At 40.0% G+C, this 18,820-nt stretch overlaps 2 protein-coding genes across 4 annotated transcripts in view; both read left to right on the top strand.

The window, feature by feature from the left end:
• Positions 1–16,015, top strand: part of TRAPPC11 (trafficking protein particle complex subunit 11) — a 77,472-nt gene extending 61,457 nt beyond the window's left edge. Inside the window, exons 30-31 of one of the 2 annotated variants that reach the window (XR_014011733.1) lie at positions 2,715–2,841; positions 11,390–16,015. Coding sequence is in view for 1 of the 2 variants with exons in the window: in XM_081208736.1 (XP_081064862.1) it covers positions 11,390–11,416 (27 nt within the window). In the remaining variant the exon portion in view is untranslated. The remainder of the gene's footprint in view (positions 1–2,714; positions 2,842–11,389) is intronic. The other variant, XM_081208736.1, reaches the window with a different exon arrangement.
• STOX2 (storkhead box 2) overlaps positions 1–18,820 on the top strand; it is a 133,056-nt gene that overhangs the window by 22,092 nt on the left and 92,144 nt on the right. The gene's annotated exons all lie outside the window — the stretch shown is intronic.

The raw sequence follows: 18,820 nt of genomic DNA, 5'->3' as shown, positions 1-18,820 counted from the left end.
CCCCCCTCCCAAAAGTAGTTGGGCTGGGGTCATCACCCATTCATTACCCACACACCCAGGGATAGCCCTAGTCCCCCCCAGCCAGGTGCCATTGTAATTGGGACAAAACCTCTGTTCCTGTGTTACTCACATGTAGGGCATATTTATTTTGGAGCAGGGCCACACTTTTAACATTGCCCCTGATGTTGTGTCCTCTTCCTCAGTGTGGCACTTTGTTGACTGTAAAGAAACCCCAGTGCATGAGCTGTGCAGAGGCTCCACATGATCAGGAAAGTGAATACTGGGGACTGGCATTTTCTGTACCCTCCGGGTCCAGGGAGGGCCTGTTAAGAAAAGGCCACGCCACTGTGTCTTTCAAGATGGTAGCTATAAGTCCCTCGCATAGTGAAGCATTAGCCATCCAATCAATATCTTCCTTCTAGATTTTGCCAACTGTAATTGGTAAGGGACCAAGAGGGTGTGGAGTTGGCCTCTTCAGGCCACGACAACTTAAACATATCCCATAGATTGTAAGAAGACAGTGTTCCATGGAAATGTGGCTTCTGGTCCCCACAATTTTAATTGCTGGGAGTCCACCGTAGCTCAAATGCTGAGGCTAGCAGTGGTCTCGCCATTGGTGACACATCCTCCCAAGGTGCTGAGATATTAGCAATTCTTTATGGTACCTAAATTAAGTGTGGGCTGTAGTGGCAAGCGTATTGTTCTCTCAGCTTGATATGAGAGAATCTGCCCTAGGGGATAGTACTGGTCTGTTTTCCGTGACTGCCTTAAGGATTGCTGAGCTAAGGTATACAAGGTGCTTTTTATGCTTTTAAGCATGACTTATAAACACTAATTATTACTTTGCAGTATGCCAGACTAGTTAATAGCTACTTGCCTGGTTGCCTGTATTTAAAGGTTCTGGAATTGCTTACAGTATCAAACAAACTTTCTAAACCCAACCTAAAAGTATTATTTAAGTAACGGTTTCACAGCTCTCAGTAGCTTCCCTCTCCTCAAGCCAGAGGAAAGTGAATATTGCCCCTACCTCTTCCTAGTTCCTCTCAGGAAGCACAACACATGCAAGCTGTATCTAGTGGATCTGTCATACCGTTGCACCTAGTGTGTGTGTGTGTGTGGGGGGATATTCCAAAAAACTGTGCAGAGAAACTTTTTAGAAGCTGGCTCCTTTTTCATTCTGTTTTTAGGGCAAAAGACTGATACAGGGTTTGTGTATGCCATAAAATGTTTTGCACAGTAAAAAGCTATTGAATTTAAATGGGTTTTGCTTCAGCTGAATGTATTTAGTATGAGGATGTTCACTCCCTTTTATTTCTTACAATGTGTTTGTTTTAATCCACCTTTTCCCTCATGGAAAGAGGAAATAACTGTCATTCTTTTAGAAGGGAAATGAACTGCTAAAGTTGTTTCCTACTGTTGCCCATCTTTTGACCCTTCGTCTTCCTCTTGTGAAACACTCCTGTGCCCTGACCCCCTGTGACCAAAGCTGTGGTAAATTTTGGAATGGAAGGATGGACTATGTTTCAATGTGCTGTACTTGAAAGCAGTTAAAGTGCAAGGACTTCATTTTTATTTTGGTACCCTCTGTACATACATTAAATTAGTCAATGGCACTCTGCTCATCTGTAAGCTGAACCCCACATGGGAAATTTACTAGTGATTTTACTCCTGTTGTTCCATTGCTGTCATTCCACCAATACCGAATTACACCCAGTTGTCTCGTTCACATTTTTAATAGGATATAAAAAAATTTTCTTCCAGTAGCACCTTAAAGACCAACTAAGTTAGTTCTTGGTATGAGCTTTCGTGTGCATGCACACTTCTTCAGATCTGAAGAAGTGTGCATGCACACGAAAGCTCATACCAAGAACTAACTTAGTTGGTCTTTAAGGTGCTACTGGAAGAAAATTTTTTTATTTTGACTATGGCAGACCAACACGGCTACCTATCTACTACTTAATAGGATATGTATTGGATGGAGGACGAGGAGAGAGGATTGAGGTTGAAGAAAGAGTTGTGATTGGAGGGGCACCCTTTTCCCATCCTTTGGACCCCCGGGAAGCTCAACAAACCTTCTGCACCTGGAACTGGGTGTGGAGACAGCTGTGGGGAGGCTGAGGAAGTATCCCTCACCTTGGGCCTGCCCATGAAAAGCAAGTCTAGAGTGAGAGACTAGACTAGAGTTCCAGGAACTCTTCTTCTTGTGATACTTTTGTGGGTGAGGTGAGAGTTTGTTTGGACCCTGGGTGAGAACCTGGAGGCTGAGAGGGAGTGTGCATCAGAAGAAGAATGAATTTATATTGATTTATATATATTAGTATCTTTGTATTAATGTAACATTTTTATATGTAATTGTGTATTTTTGTAATATTTTGTTTAAGTTGTCTGTTGTTGCTTCAGTTTTCTGTGCGCAGTTTAGAGATATTTTTTAGTATATTAAGAGGTATATAAATTTTAAAAAATCAAATCAAATAGGAAGGGCATTTAACATGTAGGAGCCGGAGTTTCAGCCAAATATTTCTGCAAACATTTCCACATTATCTAATAACTCCCGGACATTTTTAATTACATGTTTATAATGGCACATTTTAATTATAAGCTTAACGTGTGAAAACAGAATTTACCTGTCTATTAATGAACAGTAAGGTATTAATTCATAAACCCAGTGGGGGATTCTGAGTATTATCTGTGTCAATATGCTTTGTCCTTCATAGGGTGTGACCTCCTTGGCCAACGTGAACAGCTGAAGGACTCATTGGTTTGGTTATGGCAATTTCTTCAATATTGCATTTCACCTCTGGGACATATAAAATTATTGTATACTACTTTATACCACTAGAGGTCAGTATAAACAAAGAAATAATGGTTGTATGAAACATTTTGTAAAGGAAACCCTGATTTCTGCAAAATAAAATAACATACAGTATTAAAAAGCTAAATAATATATATCTCAAAGCCAGCCTGTATTTCTTCTTCTGTAATAAATACTGGTTTAGGCAAACCTGTGATTAACCAAGGTTACCCATCTTATCCACTCTTTTAGATAAGGCTGACCAGTAGGTGATTATTTTGCTAATTATTGTGAAAATCTATCTAGCATACTGTTACTAAGTAAGTGGCTCTTGTGGTGTTCTTGAGTGGGTTTCTGGTTATAACGTTAAAAGAGAATTTTAACATTTCTTTCTAAAATTATGTTCAGAGCAATCCTAACTGTGTAATACTGTAACGTGCCCTGGCAGTCGGGACTTTACAGTGAAGGGCAGGCAAGCAAGTCATACATATACATACACTTGCTTGCAGGATCATCGCCTTGTCGTGGTGAGTGGGCTTGCACGTTCCTATGACCCTTGTGAGCAAAGCCACCTGGAGTCTCGTACTCCCAGCAGGGTCACCCAAGGCGGTACGGTCAAAGGGGAGGAGCTAGACAAAGAATGATCCAAGAAGTCCTCAACGACAGAACAGGCAGAAAATAACAAGCAGTATATTACATTGGCTGTGACGGCAGATGAAGGCTGCAGCAGATAGGAATCTACCAGTCGTTGTGATACTCATGCCATCGGAATAGAGTCTAACTGTGAAGACTGTGCATTGGTCAGCGTGCACTGATCTACACACACAAAACAAATTCATGTACAGGCGTCTTCCAAAAATCCACCCCAAACCCAAAAAAGTCCCATGGCGATCGGCAAATGGTAACAGGGGCAAGACCATGGAATCTGGAAGCCCCTAGTAGTGAACCAGCCTGTGGGCGGTGGATACAGATTCACTCGTTCTGACTCAAGGAATGAGGCAGTTGTGTAGCTCGGCAGCTGAGCAGTCCTATACACTCTGCTCACCATGAAAGGGGGGGGTAGAGAAGTTCCCCTAAACATAGTCTGCCTCCCTTTTTCGCTGACTGGATTACTGCGGCACCCAGCAGTTGTAAAAGACAATTGCACTTTGGAACAAGGAATATACGGACTTTGTTGGATAACACATATACTGAGTGTTCCGAGCTCAGGATCGCCATCATTGCAAGGGAGTTGCAACGAATAAAAAGGAGGCTACACATTCTTCTGGAAAGGTCTACCTGAACAAGAACATCAAATACATGGAGTAGGTTTTGCTATCAAAAATGATCTTGTGAAGCTCTCGTCAGGAGTCCCTACTGGCATTTCAACCCTTCAAATAAAACTCACCAAAAACCAACAGGCTGCTATTCTAAGCGCTCATGCACAAACACTGGATGCCGATGAAGACATTAAAGAAAAAAATTAGTCTCAGCTGGATGCCATCCTATCAGATAAAATTATCCTCCTGGGTGATTTTAATGCAAGAGTTGGGCAAGATTTTGATCTATGGCCTGGGACTATTGGGAAAGAAGGAATTGGCAACAGCAACCAGAATGGAATCTTACTTTTGACAATATGTGCAGCGCATAACCTCATTATTACCAACACACACCTTCAACAAAAATAAATTTAAAACCTCATAGAGGCACCCTTGGCCACACCACTGGCACCTCTTAGACTATGTAATTGTTCAAGCTGAAAATCTCTGTGATGTGCTCCTTGCCAGAGCTATGACGAGTGCTGATGACACTGAAAGGCCACTGCCAGTCAAGAGTAGATAATTATGGGATGGAAGGTACTGTAACTTACTGGCCAAAATATGCTTTGCAACTGGAGCAGATGGAAAAATGGTCTGACTTGTGTTTGGCTGTTTTCATTTCCCTATTCATGAGCTAAGATGGAACTCAATATCTAGTACAGCTGTAATCTTAAAGGGCAGCATAAGGATCTAATCAAAATCTAAATATTTAAATCTAAAACTCAATCATTCAAACACTGTTTCTTTTAAAGTAAAATTTATTTAGCAAATTTTCAGGCTGCCCTTAAATTGAGTTAGGACCGGAGTGCTGGGACATCTGGCTCATTCATTAAAGGATGCTCAGCTTTTTCTTACAATGCTTGTCTACAGAACTCATCATTTTCTTGTCTTTTCCTTTTCCTATTTAGCTTAGAGTTCAGATATTTCTGTACAAAGTATATATTTTAATTCAGAATAGATTCTCGGAAGATGCGGTGAAGTCTTAAAAGCCAAAAATTGGCAAGAAGTATGGAAAAATGAGGGTTGCGGCAGTAAACTTGAGATGTATAATTTTACCAATCTAATGATATTTGACAGTTTCCCCTTTTCAAGAACTTTCCTATGTAAACATTGCCGAACTGGAGTATTGTAAAAGCCACTTAAAAAAACATTCTTTACTGGCTGGATTTAAAGCTTTTGTTTGGCCATGTTTTCTTTTTGGCATATATTACATCCTCTTTCCCTCTTCTGTCTGTTTTAGTTTCAGGTTTGTATAGTGGTTTCCTTTTGCCGTTCGTCTTCTTAGATTCTCTGAGGTCAAGTGGTTACTAGTGAAAGCTGAAATATGAGCAGAGTAGTGTTTTATATACTCCCCACCCCTCACTAATGAGTTCTGTTAGAATTTTCCAAGGCGTTTACAGTCATGGACCAAAACTATACTGTGGGTTGACAAGAGACAGAGGTACAGTAATATGTAATTATATGTATATCTTTATGTTTTATCTCAAGTATGGATCAGAGTTGAATACAGGATTAGGAATTGGTCAGGATAGGACAATATCTAAAGGCAAAAGCAGTGGGTTGTATTGTGAGGAGTGATTTGTTGCAAGGTCCAAATGGCATCAGATTTGGGGCAGAGTTCATGCATGTTGAGAGAATGCAGGGCTGCTGTTAGGTTAGAGCTGGGCTCAAGAACAATCTGACTGACACGTTTTGTACCAACTGAAATTTTCAAGTACCATAGTCTTCAAAGGCAGCCCCATATACAGTGCATTAGGGCTGGGTGGTATAGCAATATATAGTCCAAAACTGGTTTGAAGTCCATATCGGAATATTGGTTTCATAGTTTTTGACCTGGTAATATATCGCAAATCATGATGTGTGTTAGGGCTAGGCGATATATCGTCCAAAACTAGTTTCAAGTCCATATCATTGTATTGGTTTCATCATTTTTGACCTGGAAATATATTGCAAATCATGATGTGTGTGTGCTATGTCAAAATCCCAATGTGGGGGGAAATGTGAAGCTAGCCAAAGCCTCTACATATCTCCATCCTTATTTTAGACATCGTGATATATCAATATATCACGATGTTTAGCTGGTGATGTATCATGATGTTGAAAACCAGATAGTGCCCAGTCCTACAGTGCATTGGAACAGCCATATTGGATCAGACTGTAGGCCTTTAAGATCCAGTAACCTTTTTCCTACACTGCCCAACTATATGCCTATAGGAATGTTCTAACAAGCAGGACCATGACTGCAGTAGCCCTCTCCAACTTTTCTCCAGTAACTTGAGACAGTATGTAGCTAACAAGGAGTGCTTGAATGCCGTGTCTTCCATGCTACCAGAACATCTTGGTATAGAGAAGAACCAGAAGAATATATTTAGGCTGGTTAACCTAACTACCTTCCCTCTGCAATTCTCTGAGCTCGCCACGATCTCCAGAGGAATGGGCAGCCTTTGGAAGAGTGTGACTGCTGAGGAAAGGGAGAATTTTTAAAACTCCTCTACCCCCCCCCTTTCAGTCACAGAAGACTCAACTGCAGTAAGAAGTACACAATTAGATATGTTCTATTGTTTTTCTTCAAATATTCACATTTCTTTTTTTTAATAATAATATTTATTCCTTTTACAACAATTTAAACACTTGCAGAAAAAACAAAGAAAAAACAGTACATTACAATACAAAAACACTACATAAAAATTAACAAAACAAAACAAAAACAATTAAAAAACACATCAAAAGAGAAGGGGGGGGGGGAAACTTCCAATATCTTATCTTTCTTTCACATATTTCCATGGCCTCCTCACACCTCCCTTCTTGTATTCCACTTCTATTAATTATTTCAGCAATTCCTTTCCATCTTCCCCTATTTTCTATCCTATAATTATCTTAACACATTTTAACCTTATTTTCCTTTAATACTCTATTAATCTATTTATACTTAATTCCTTATAACATTTCTACTGAAGCCATATAACTTCATTCCAACATTCTTCTAACGTTCATTAATTTTTACAATATTTCTATAAATAATCTTTAAACTTTTCCCAGTCTTCTTCCACCGACTCTTCTCCCTGGTCTCGGATCTTGCCAGTCTTTTCCGCCAATTCCATCTAGTCCATCAACTTCATCTGCCATTATCCAACACTTCAGTGCTTCCAAGAGACAACCATTCTCTCAGCCAGCAAAAAGCAGATGGTTCACAACAAAGTTTAGGGGTCTGGCAGGGCAGGTCCACCTCCTTCTTTAGCATCCGTCAATATCTTAAATTTTACTCGAGGCTTCCTGCCCTGCCAAACAAATCCAGAAACATCCCTCTGCCACCTCCTGATACAATCCCTCCCATCCACTCTGGTCCTCAAATTCATCTGCTTTTCTTTAAGTTCTATCATAACAGATGTCAACTTATGTTCATCGAGTTGCCTTTGAATGGATGGGGCTCTCTCACACTCCAGTTGTATTGTTTTACATTCAGCAGCAAGGGTTTTCTCCCTGACTTCATCCGCAGTTTGCCGTGTCAAGGTAAATTCCTGTATCAATCTCTGGATGGTTTCTGTGTTGGTGTTCACCTTTTGTCCCAGGTTGTCTGTTTTCCTGTGAAGCTGTTCCAGCGAATCGTTTATTTTCACTAATGCGACCACTAAGGCCTCTTCTGTCGACATTTCATCTGGTTTTTTCCTTTCCATTTACCATAACACTTGAGAGATTCAAGGTGAATCTCAGAGTCTCACAGTTTTTATCTTGCAGCTGGAAGTCCCCCTAGCCCAGCTCTTATAAAGTAACCAATTTCAGAAACTTCCACTAGGGGGAAACAGTTTCTATTTATAATAGTCGACAATGTCCCCTTTAAACGCAACTCATACAATCCAAAGTTAGTTTCAGATTTCAGTTACTTTTTACTCCTTTTTAGAAGCAGCCGGAGACAATAGAGACAATGTATTTCTCTTACTTTGCTAGCTGTCAAGGAACATTCTAAGTGCTGTCAATGGACATTCCAAAATGTCAGTCCTACTGGCAGCCCATTTCCAGGGTCAGAGCGGCGTTATTTTAACTCCCTTCACTCTCTCCTGCAGGCATACTCAGTCCACAACTCCCCCCCCTCTTCTCCTGCCTCCAAGGGGGGTTTTATGCTCTTTACCAATGGAAATTTAGTCTTTTACAAAAGGCTTTCCAAGACTTCAGCCTACAGCCTCCTTGCCTCAGTCTGTTTACAAATAGGGAAGGCGGACTTCCTGTTTTGAACCTCCCCGTTTCGATGCCAAATTAAATGTTTAAAATCCGATTCTCCCGTCTCAGCTCTACTCACGGGTAATTACTTTGGAGTCAAATTGTCCACAGGAAAAAGTCAATGCTCTCCGGCAACAGCTATGCGGCTTCGCTCCGTGGAAGAAGCAGACGATTCGAAGCACCACGCCACTCACCCCACGTCGCTCCAGATCCCCAAAACTGGGTTTCCCCGCAAGTAGGGGAGGCACAAAAGGTGCCCGCCGAATCCCACGTTCATAGGCTTCTCCCGCCTGTGATTTTTACGGGTCTTCGCCTTCGCCGTGGCGGCCAGACCCAAATTTCCACAGAGCGGAGCAGATTCCTCCCGGTCAGAGGAAATCCGCCATTGCCGGAGGCACCAACCCGGAAGTCCCCCCCCAAATATTCACATTTCCAGGAAGTGGTTTTTTAAATAAATAAATAAATAAATAAATTATGAGATAACTTCAACAAATCCCTTCTATTAAACTTTAACTTTTTAGTACCTCTTCAAACATTTCATTAAAAATAAAATAAAAGATCAAACAAAATCTGATTTTGCTGGTGACATTAGAATTAGGGTTAAAAAGAAGACGAGAGGCCTTTTTGCAAGTTGAGGGCAATTTTAGTGAGTGATACAGAGCCCAAAATGGCTCAGGATTTTTCATACATTTAACAAATGTGTGAGAATTCAAGATGTGGTCTAAAGAAAGCAGTTTCCAAATGTATTAAAACTTGAAGAAAGGACCAGGATTATTACTTGTAATTCGATAGCAGCAGGCTGTGAAAAAACCAGAAAGTTGCCAAAAGATGACAAAGATGTTTCTCAACAAATTTGTGGAGTGAGGTTTTTTTAAAAAATAAGTTTAATACAGTGAGATCTGTAAAAATTGTGCTGGGTGTTTGTTACTTCCAGTACATTGCAACAACTAATGGATGTCAGGCCCCTGTTGCTAATTAACCCATAATGCACCTTGAAGACCTCTTTAGTTCAGCTTTCTCATAAATTAACACCTAGCCCTGTTTTGACATGGAATTTTGGCTACAAGTAACACAGGCAGCCGTTTGTATGCAGTTTGATTCCAGTTGCCATTTAAAGTCTTCAAATCAAACACAACAGTTCTTGGGCTGCTCACTTGGTGGCCCTCAGGAAGGTGGCTTAGCTGCCTCTAGTTTCAGCGGTGTGTTCCAGCACTGCAGTTGGATCTGGGCCATTCTGCAAGGAACCGCTTGTACCTTTGTCACAAGTTCCCTATGACCTGTATGTTTGCAGTGGCTCTTAGAATTGGGCCACTGCTTTCTTTCGCTGTTACTGTGACTAACTTGGCTTTAAATGTTGATGTGCTTTTTTAGGGGGGTGGCAACAGCCAGAGTTTAAAAAGAGTCTAATGTACAGAATAATGTATACATACTTACAATGATTGAGTTAGATGCTAGGATAAGCTAATGCAACCCTTAAATCCTAGTCTAGACAAAGCCCTTGTGGCAATGTGAAGGATGCTGTGGAGAGCCAGGAGCACGCCTAATGTTTTTGTAAATTAATGGATTTTCTGGCCCAAACCTCAGTATGGAGGATGTGGAGTGGGATGTAGCTGATACTCTATGGCAGTCTGGCTGCGTGCCTGTCTCTGTTCTCACACTGGTTTGGAAAGGCCTCTTTGAGGCAACAAGTTTCATTTATTCAAGCATTTGGTTGTTTAGCATATTGAGTGCTTCTGTCTTTATTTTCTGTCAATTCAGTTTAGGATTGCTTCACCATTCAGCTAAGAGTTCTTTTTATTTGCTAATTTAAAGTCTCAGAATGTAAATTTATCTCTTTCTTTCATATATACACACACACAAAATATATAATTCCTAATCTATAGTTCAACCCGATTTAAATATTCTGCATACGCATTGTATCCCAGACTAGATTCAGAGTAAGTACAGCCTAAATGCATATGAAGTTAGAATACATGAATACTGCTCTGTTCTAAGCTATTAAGATACATCTTTCCTCAACATGCTTGCCTCTTTGTCTGTATTAGCACAATTGCTTTTGAGTAAAATTGTATTTTACATACTTGCAGGTCCTATAGCTTCAAAAAAAAAAAAAAAAAAAAGCGCTTCCACTTTGTTAGGCAGTCAGAATTCATAGTCTGCAGCAAGAGAATATATGTTAATCTTCTTAAAGGCAGCAGATAAGATTTCAGAATCAGATTAAATATTTGTGTTCCAATGTTAGCAGACCTCCCTGGATCTGTCTGACAATCAATAAATCCTCTTCAGATTCTTTGTTCCTTCTGCCTGCCTTTCACTCTTTTTCAAGTTGTGAGCATTTAAATCAACAACAAAATTTTTGCCATTTTAAAATGTTAAATTTTAAAATAAGACAGGTTAATGTTTTATTTGGTGCTAACTTGGATTTGCATCTCAAGTCTTTGACTGCAATAACTTTAGGGTGCCTCATCTATGTTTAGAGGAGGATTGTTTAGGACAATGTGGACAGATTAATTCATGCACTTCCTTTTGAGTAATAAAGGGTGTCTTGTGACTAGATCTTTATCATTACTCTCATTGGTATTTAACATAAGAAAAGACTCACTGGTGGATGAATGGCTCAGCTAGGCTTTTTCTGCTGTATAATATACTTTTTATTTCAGAGTTCCAAACTCTCTGTCAATAATACTACAATGCTACTCCTTAGGTGTGTTTTGGTGTTGTTGTTTTTTGTATATTTGCGATCAACAAAAATGTAGTTGCTACCAGAAAGAATAAACTGTACTAGTTCGGAGGAGAAAATGTTAGTTAGCTTACTTTCTTAGCCAATGTTGTACAGTTCGTACATTCAATTAGCCTAATCACTGAAAAGTATAAACTAGGCACAGTGACTGTTACCACTGATTGAAAAGGTATTTCATGTTATTGCCCTTGCTGGGCACTGCTGCACATTAGTTGTGCAGTAGAGGGCACTGTTTTTATGTCAAAACATGAGCCAAACATTTGGTTTGGTACATTAGATGAATGCTTTTTAAGTTGCCACTTTGAATTGCTTTCTAAACTGTTGTTTCTGTCTTACTTTTTCTAGCAAAATTCTGGTTTCCAAGAAGATTGACTATGGGAAATGACTGTGAAATAACATCCCCCACTGCCAGTGATACACATGCACATTGCTTTTTATGGGGTTCTTAAAATATTATTTATGCTCACTTTTTTCACCAACAACTTACAGGCTTTGTTGAAGTGATATACAGTATTCTTAATGCTTACATATATGGGGTAGATTTAATTGAACAGTGCAAACAGAACTGTCATCTGATAAAGAATTCCAAAGACTTGCATAGGTGAAACTCTCTGCCCATTAGATGTCATGTTACAGTGTTGTTTCTTGCTGTTCAATCATGTTATGATATTATTAAGCTGTGAACTCAACATGAGCTTTCTTATGATAGTCTTGCATAGCCTCCACTTTGGTTTGAGAAGTGTCCCACCTCCCCCCACCTTTTATTTTGTAAGGAGGCACAGCTGGGCCAACCTATTCCTCAGAGCAGGTATGGAGTGGTGATCAGGCAGAATAGTATGGCAAAGGCCTATTTGTTTACATGGTTAGTGAGTTGTTGTTATATCCTGCTTGCTTTTCTTTAAAACAGGGATGAGGAGCCTGGGGCCCTTGAAATCATGTTGCAGTATAACTTCCATCACCCCTAATCACTGGTCATTCTAGCCGGGACTGATGCAAGTTGGGGTCCAGGAACATCTGAAGGGCTGCAGCTTCTCCCCTCCTGCTTTAAAACAATCCATTGAAGTCAGCAAAATATTACAGCAAATCAAAATACAATGCAAGCTGTATCAGCCAAAACAAAGCACCCAAAAATAAAAGTGGGCAAGAGGCACATTTTATCACCTTACCAAGCCCTTGCCCAATGCTATATCAAAATGCCTGTTCTCAGAACATGGCGGACCAACTAGTCACCAACTAGGGGGCCAGGTAGTCTGGGATGTGGTGCTGCAATTGAAAAGTTTCTCCCCTCCCCCAGTGTGCCTACCTGCCATATGGTGAGGAAATTCTGAGAAAGCCTCTGGTGTCAATTGAAGTATGAACAGGTTGTACTATAGGCTAAGCACAATGTTATGGATGTATTGAACTTTTCTCTAAGCTTTTAAAATTTATGTTGTTGATTTATATGAAAACCAAAATATTTGCAGAACAGTAACACTTGTACACTTCTCTTGATACAGCAACATAGTCTTAAGTGTCTGTAGCATGCAGTATCAATCCATTTTATGAACTCTGCTAGGATTGCCTACTCTCCTGTCCCTCTGTACAAATAATGAATTTGCAATAGTATAGTTAAGAAAGTGTTTCAATGTGTGTGTGTGTGGGGGGGCTATTCATTCATTAGAAAGACTTTTTTGTGATCTTGTCATGCACTTTCCGTATTTTGCATTCAGTTTCAATGTAGTACTAAATAGAACCTCCTGAATTGCTTTGGTTTCATTGTTTTTATTCTTCAACAGCAAAGAACCTGGTAACTTGCTTTAGCTGAGTTATTGGAGTCTTAATTATGCAAAACCAAGTCAATGGCTTTCCCCCTTTTTGCCTCAACAATGCTTGCGGGCATATATGACATAGTGTATATATATGCATTTATAAGTAACATATAAATATGTAATGAGTTATTGTAGCAGAAATGCATATAGATTATGGAGTTTCAAGAAGACATTCCAGTTCCTAATTTAGAGTCATTGAAAGATACCAGACTTAATGTGGTTGAAACCTAAAAAGGCGCCCTATTATTTCCAGGCAAGTTTGGCAGTGGTTCAATGAAAAGAGAAGAAGTTGAATTGTACTTATGAAGTTGGTTCTATGTGTAGCCCTCCCAGCACATTGGTAGTGGGTGACAGACAATGTGGCCTGGATCTGGAGAGCATAAAACACAGCCCAAACAAGTCAAACTGGCTTTAGCTTCCAAACATTGTATGGAATGTATAACATACATTTTCTCTGTATGTTATACTGCTCATTTATTTAATTATTCTGGTAAAAACCTGTATTTGAAAGAAAAGGCAAACGGTGTTCATAAATATTGCTTAGTATGTAACCTTTCTTATATTATACAGTAGTGATTTGTTCTCTTTTTTTCCTAAGAGAGTATCAATAAAAGTCTTTTTTGGAAGGAAAGAATGAGTGTCACATGTCATAGGCCCACCTTTATTCTGAAAATCCATTACAGTTATATTTCTGGATTAGGTCACTAAGGATTGTTTTGTACGTGCAAACCTTTTGTTGACAGTGTATCAGTCTCAGATTCTTGCTTTCAACAATGTGGATGCAAGAATATGTGAATTAAAAGCACACCTCTATATGGGATTGCAGTGCACCTTCTGATCACTGTGGAATTTTTAGGAACTGTGAAGATATCTGGAAATGCTGCAATCCTATGTAAACATGGACACTTCTTCATATGGGACTATCTCGAAAGAGCTGTGGGCATTTGTGAGCCATGATTATGCAAAGAGAATTTGTTGCCTTGTCACATTTGGTAACCAAGCTCTTAGCCTGCGATCCAAGGAGGGAATATATATGCAAATAGGGGAGCCCACGTCCTCCTGGAAGATTTATTCGATTCACAACAACAGTTCCATGTCTACAGGGGCTATACTCTTTTAAAACACTGGTAACAGACTTGCTGTTAGACCTAGATTTTCATTTTTAAAAAAGTTTAAATAACCTTTCATATTATTTTCCATATTGTATTTCTTTCAGTGTGTTGCTGTTTAGCCACCATGGGCTTCAGTTTGAGAGAGAAACAGGGTACATAATTAATAGGAAATGAAATTAAGGAAGCACCAGTCATATGAACAATTCTTCATGTTCACAAGCAAGAAACTGTTTGGGATCCATGTAATGGCGAATGTTGGCTTGCCGCTAAACCAAAAGTGAGGCGAAGTCACAATATGTGAGGGGAGGAAAGAGGGCAGGCAGAGCACAAACACGGGGTTCATTCACATACCCTTTATTTATTTTAGATACGAAGAATATACAGAACAAGAACAGTAAACTTGAAAACATGAAAAGGCTCCCTATTTCATCCATTTACAAGTTGGTAGGTGGTTGAAATGGCAATGCGGGTAGAGTGAGCGAGCATGCTCTTCCCTACTGCCACCCTCATCTGTTAACGTGCTGAATTCTTAATGGCAGGAGAAGGTTAATGGAATAAAAGAAAGGAGCTCGTGAATCCAAAGATTGTCCATGAAGGGGTCTCGACCATGTTCTCTAGTAACCTCCAGGATGGACTACTGTAATGCACTTTAAATGGGTCTGCCCTTGAAATTAATCCAAAAGTTGCAACTAGTGTGGAATGCAGTTGGTGTCAATGGCAGTGGGCCAGTCGACCACAACTCCTGTTACTAAACATCTGCACTAGTTGTCAGTTACCTTCTAGGCCCAGCTCAGGGTGCTTATGTTGAATGGCCTGGATCCAAATGTATGAGATAATGCTTTCTTCTGTACCACCCTACCTGTGTTGGTTGATCAGTGGGAGAGGCTTTCATGGTGGTTGCTGTGTTAAAGGAGGTGTATAGTCCAGGGACCTGCGGAAGAGCATTTTTGGTGTTGGATCTGTGACACTGGAATGGCACCCCCATTGACTTGCATCTTGCCCCGACTCTGTATTCTTTCAGATATTGGGTAAAAAGCACACCATTTTTGCCAGCTTTTAGTGGTTGACAGTTAAGTCATTTTTGGGGGTGTTTTTGATTATGCTATTTATATAAATTCTGAGAATTATTTTAACGCTTTCATTTAATATGTTTTATATTACTTTTTTGGGGTAAATTGCTTCTGACCTTTTTTGTTGAAGGGTGGTATAGAAATCTCTTAATAAATAATGTTAAACTGTTGTTTGATGCTATGTGTGAAGAAGTAACTGGCCGCGTTTGCACACAACACTAAGCCATGGTTTATTTTAATCACGATCTATTGAACAAAAGAGGATCAACATTGCAGGTGAGCAAAGTAACTGCAAGTTGTTTTTGTAATACAGTGGTGCCTCGGGTTAAGAACTTAATTCGTTCCAGAGGTGTGTTCTTAACCTGAAACTGTTCTTAACCTGAAGCACCACTTTAGCTAATGGGGCCTCCCGCTGCCACCGCGCTGCCGGAGCACGATTTCTGTTCTCATCCTGAAGCAAAGTTCTTAACCTGAGGTACTATTTCTGGGTTAGCGGAGTCTGTAACCTGAAGTATATGTAACCCGAGGTACCACTGTATTGGTTTTGTTTTCTTACATTTTGTGACTCATCCAGGTACAGCCAGTGAGCATTTGAACTGGGACACTGAAACAAATTAGAGTACCATTTCAGACCTAAAAAGGAACCATGATTAAGACAAGCTCAGATTTGTAAGCCAACTTCAAGCCATGGTTTGTTGGTCATATTCAAAACTGTATTTTGTGAGCTTGGTTTGGACATATAAATAATTGCAGTGAAGCTAAACAAACCACGACTTAGCATCCTGTGTGAACAAACCTTCCCCAGAAACTTCTAGTGAAAATAAAACTGTGGCAACTCTTATGTATGCCGACCTGAGCTCCTTTAATAAATTTTCTTTCTCCCCGGTTTGGCATCTAACATGGCTTTCTTCTACCCTCAAGTCCACCATGTGATAACTGCTGTGAGATTTGTCAATAGCAAAATTAATAGAATCTTCTTTATGTGGGCTTCATTCTATATATAATTCTTCTGTGGTCCTTCTTTCTAACTTCCCATTCTTGCGAAATATTTTCAATGCTACTAACCTGGAAAAACAGTTGCTGAATCTTGAAATATGTCTTGATCTCTCCTTTCAGTGCTTTTCTGTCAGTAAGAAAAGTTACACTAATTACTCTTAATCTTCTAGTTCTTTTTGTGAAGAATATTTGACTGCCAGAAAAATAATACGAAATTACTTGGGGGATGGGAAGCGCTATTAAATCATCAGCGCTATAGTAATTGTAATAAGAATAATAGCAAATAGCAAAAGAGTCAAGGCTATGCATTTATGTATAATATAGTTTGCCATAAGTGGTGTTAAAAGGAAAATATTTTTCTTTTGAAATTTGATGTATGAACGTGTCTGTTTTATATCAGTTTACTTTCAGAAATGCAAGCTTCAGTTTAACTACTATAGATTTGTTCAGATACAACATTCACAAACTCTTAACCAAGGTTAAGAGATTGGGATCAGGCAATGGGGTTGCATGCATTATTATCTTTTCTTCCCATATCTTCTTTCCCATGACACAATTTTACATCTGGAGCAAGCCTGCCCATGGTTGCAAATCAGCTTTGGACTGTATGCTACAGTATGACGCTTTCGTTGGTACACTACAGAATCTACCACATATGGGAAATATAAGTTGCATGTACAAAATCTCTGCTGAAATACAATATCCTCTTACCCAATGGAATCTCTGCTTGAGAGTTTTAGTTTCCTTTCAGAAGCAACTGCCTGTATCCCTTCCATTTTTCTTTATCTTCAAGGGCTAGAAACTTGATTTATTTGTTTTTTTAAGATGACATTCAAGATCCTGCACTGCATGGTGAGCTTGCAGGTGTGGATGATCTGTATGATCCTGTTTGTAACTTGGAGGTGAGTGGGAATTCTTAGCATTTCACATTTTTGAAGGATGCAAGTAACCAAGGATTTAAACCACCACCACTGAAGCTTGAAACTGCAGGCAGTTTTTATCTTGGCAGTTTTAATCCCACCCTTTTATGTTCAGATTAGGTACATGTGGGGATGTGCTGAAAGGGTGTTAGCAGGACGTTCTTTATGGGCAGCTCAATAATAGCATCAATCTGCCCCTTCCACCACCCCCTCCTCCTCCTCCTTTTAAAGGGCTGTACATTGAATAGAAATCTAAAAAGTTTAAAAATGCTACTATTTGTTGATATAGATGTGCAGCTTGTTACACAATTTAAATATTTTCTTGGCAAAAAATGTTATCCGAAAACAAGATAACACTGCCTTCAGTGCCTACCCAAGCGTTTTTGGTTCTTTTCTTTGAAAGGCGTGCATTTCATGTAGGTTTTTAAACACACACACCATTTTCAAAGGTTTGCTTTCTGTCATAGCATGGCTTGTCCCCCCAATGCCTAGTAGTTGGTGAGTAAGTAGGAAATGAAAATAACAATGTGAGTTTGCAGTCATACCCAATGCAGAGACTAAAAGGGACCAATATTTAAAATACGTGTTGGAAATATTGCATGGTTTGCTTTTACCAAATTCCAGTCTGTTCTCGAGTGAAGCACTTACGTTTGGAGGGAAAACATATGAAAATGTGCCCTCTTACGCACATAAAAGTTGTGCTTTGACACCCTTTGGGCAACCCATGTGCTTCATTGTACAGTCAGCACAAGGTAAGTCACTGGGTGTATGCGTGTGGGTGGGTGAATAATATAATTATTACAGCACTGAATTGAATCCAAGTATCAAATAGCATTATTGCAGAGCATGCAAAGCTGGGTATGGAACATAATTAAAACTTAATACAGGCCTGGCCCACAGGTTTATAATCTAAAAAAGGCAAAATAGAAAAAAGTGCTCATGCAAAGGAGAAAGAGAAGTGACGCAGTTTCAGTCCAAATGGCCACTCCCCTAGCAAGTTATTTCTATGTTCAAGCCTCATGGACTCAGGCTACAGTTTTGGCTACAGTTCTTGGGGGCGAGGATTACTCTTGAGCAAGTGTCTAAATAATAATGTCTGCCTCCTTTCTTTTGCCTTCTCTGGGCTTTAGGTGTGAGCCTGTTTTCTCAGCCAAATAATCAGTACTTTCTCTTTGAGGAATGCTTCTGTTTTATGGTGATACACATTACGTGTACAATGAATGTTTCAGGTGGTGGCCAACCCTTCATGTGCCCCTGACTTCTGTGTTATTCTTGCTAGGAGGTTTGAAAAGGACTTGTTAATACAGCCACTGGGTGAGAGTCAGCGTCGCACTCTTTTAATCATTCCATCTGCACAAGCATTTCAGTTTTGCCAGATGGAACTATCCCTCCCTCTTCCCCCTGCACACTGTTCTGGAGGTTCTCCCAAGCCTTCCAGAGCCCATTTTGATGGGGAAGGGAGAGGGGGAGCAACCCATTGCACATGTGGAAGTCCTTGCACAGGGCTTCTTCCGCTGACGGGTCTGGTTAGGTAAAACCCGCCCACTGTACAAGACAAACACAGGATGTTGGGTGGCATGGTTGCAAGCCCCCACTACACACATGTACGTGTTCTCTCTCGTCTTCCTTACCCCTTTGCCACTAGATATACAGTGGCCTGGTTCACCTAAAATGATAAGACAAAGTGTGGCTTAACAGGACTGCACAGATGTGTAGCCTCCCAGGAAGAATCCTGCGGCTGCTATGCTCCTCCCTGCTCTTTTTTTTTTTTTTTTTTTTTTTTTTTTACTATTGCAGCAACACTAATTTGAACTAATGCATGGGTAGGCAGCCTAAGGCCCGGGGGCTGGATCCAGCCCAATCGCCTTCT

This window comes from Podarcis bocagei (assembly GCF_964188305.1).
Source record: "Podarcis bocagei genome assembly, chromosome: 9".
Taxonomy (NCBI): domain Eukaryota; kingdom Metazoa; phylum Chordata; class Lepidosauria; order Squamata; family Lacertidae; genus Podarcis; species Podarcis bocagei.
Note: the sequence above shows the minus strand (reverse complement) of the source record. Positions and strands in the feature narration are given on the sequence as shown.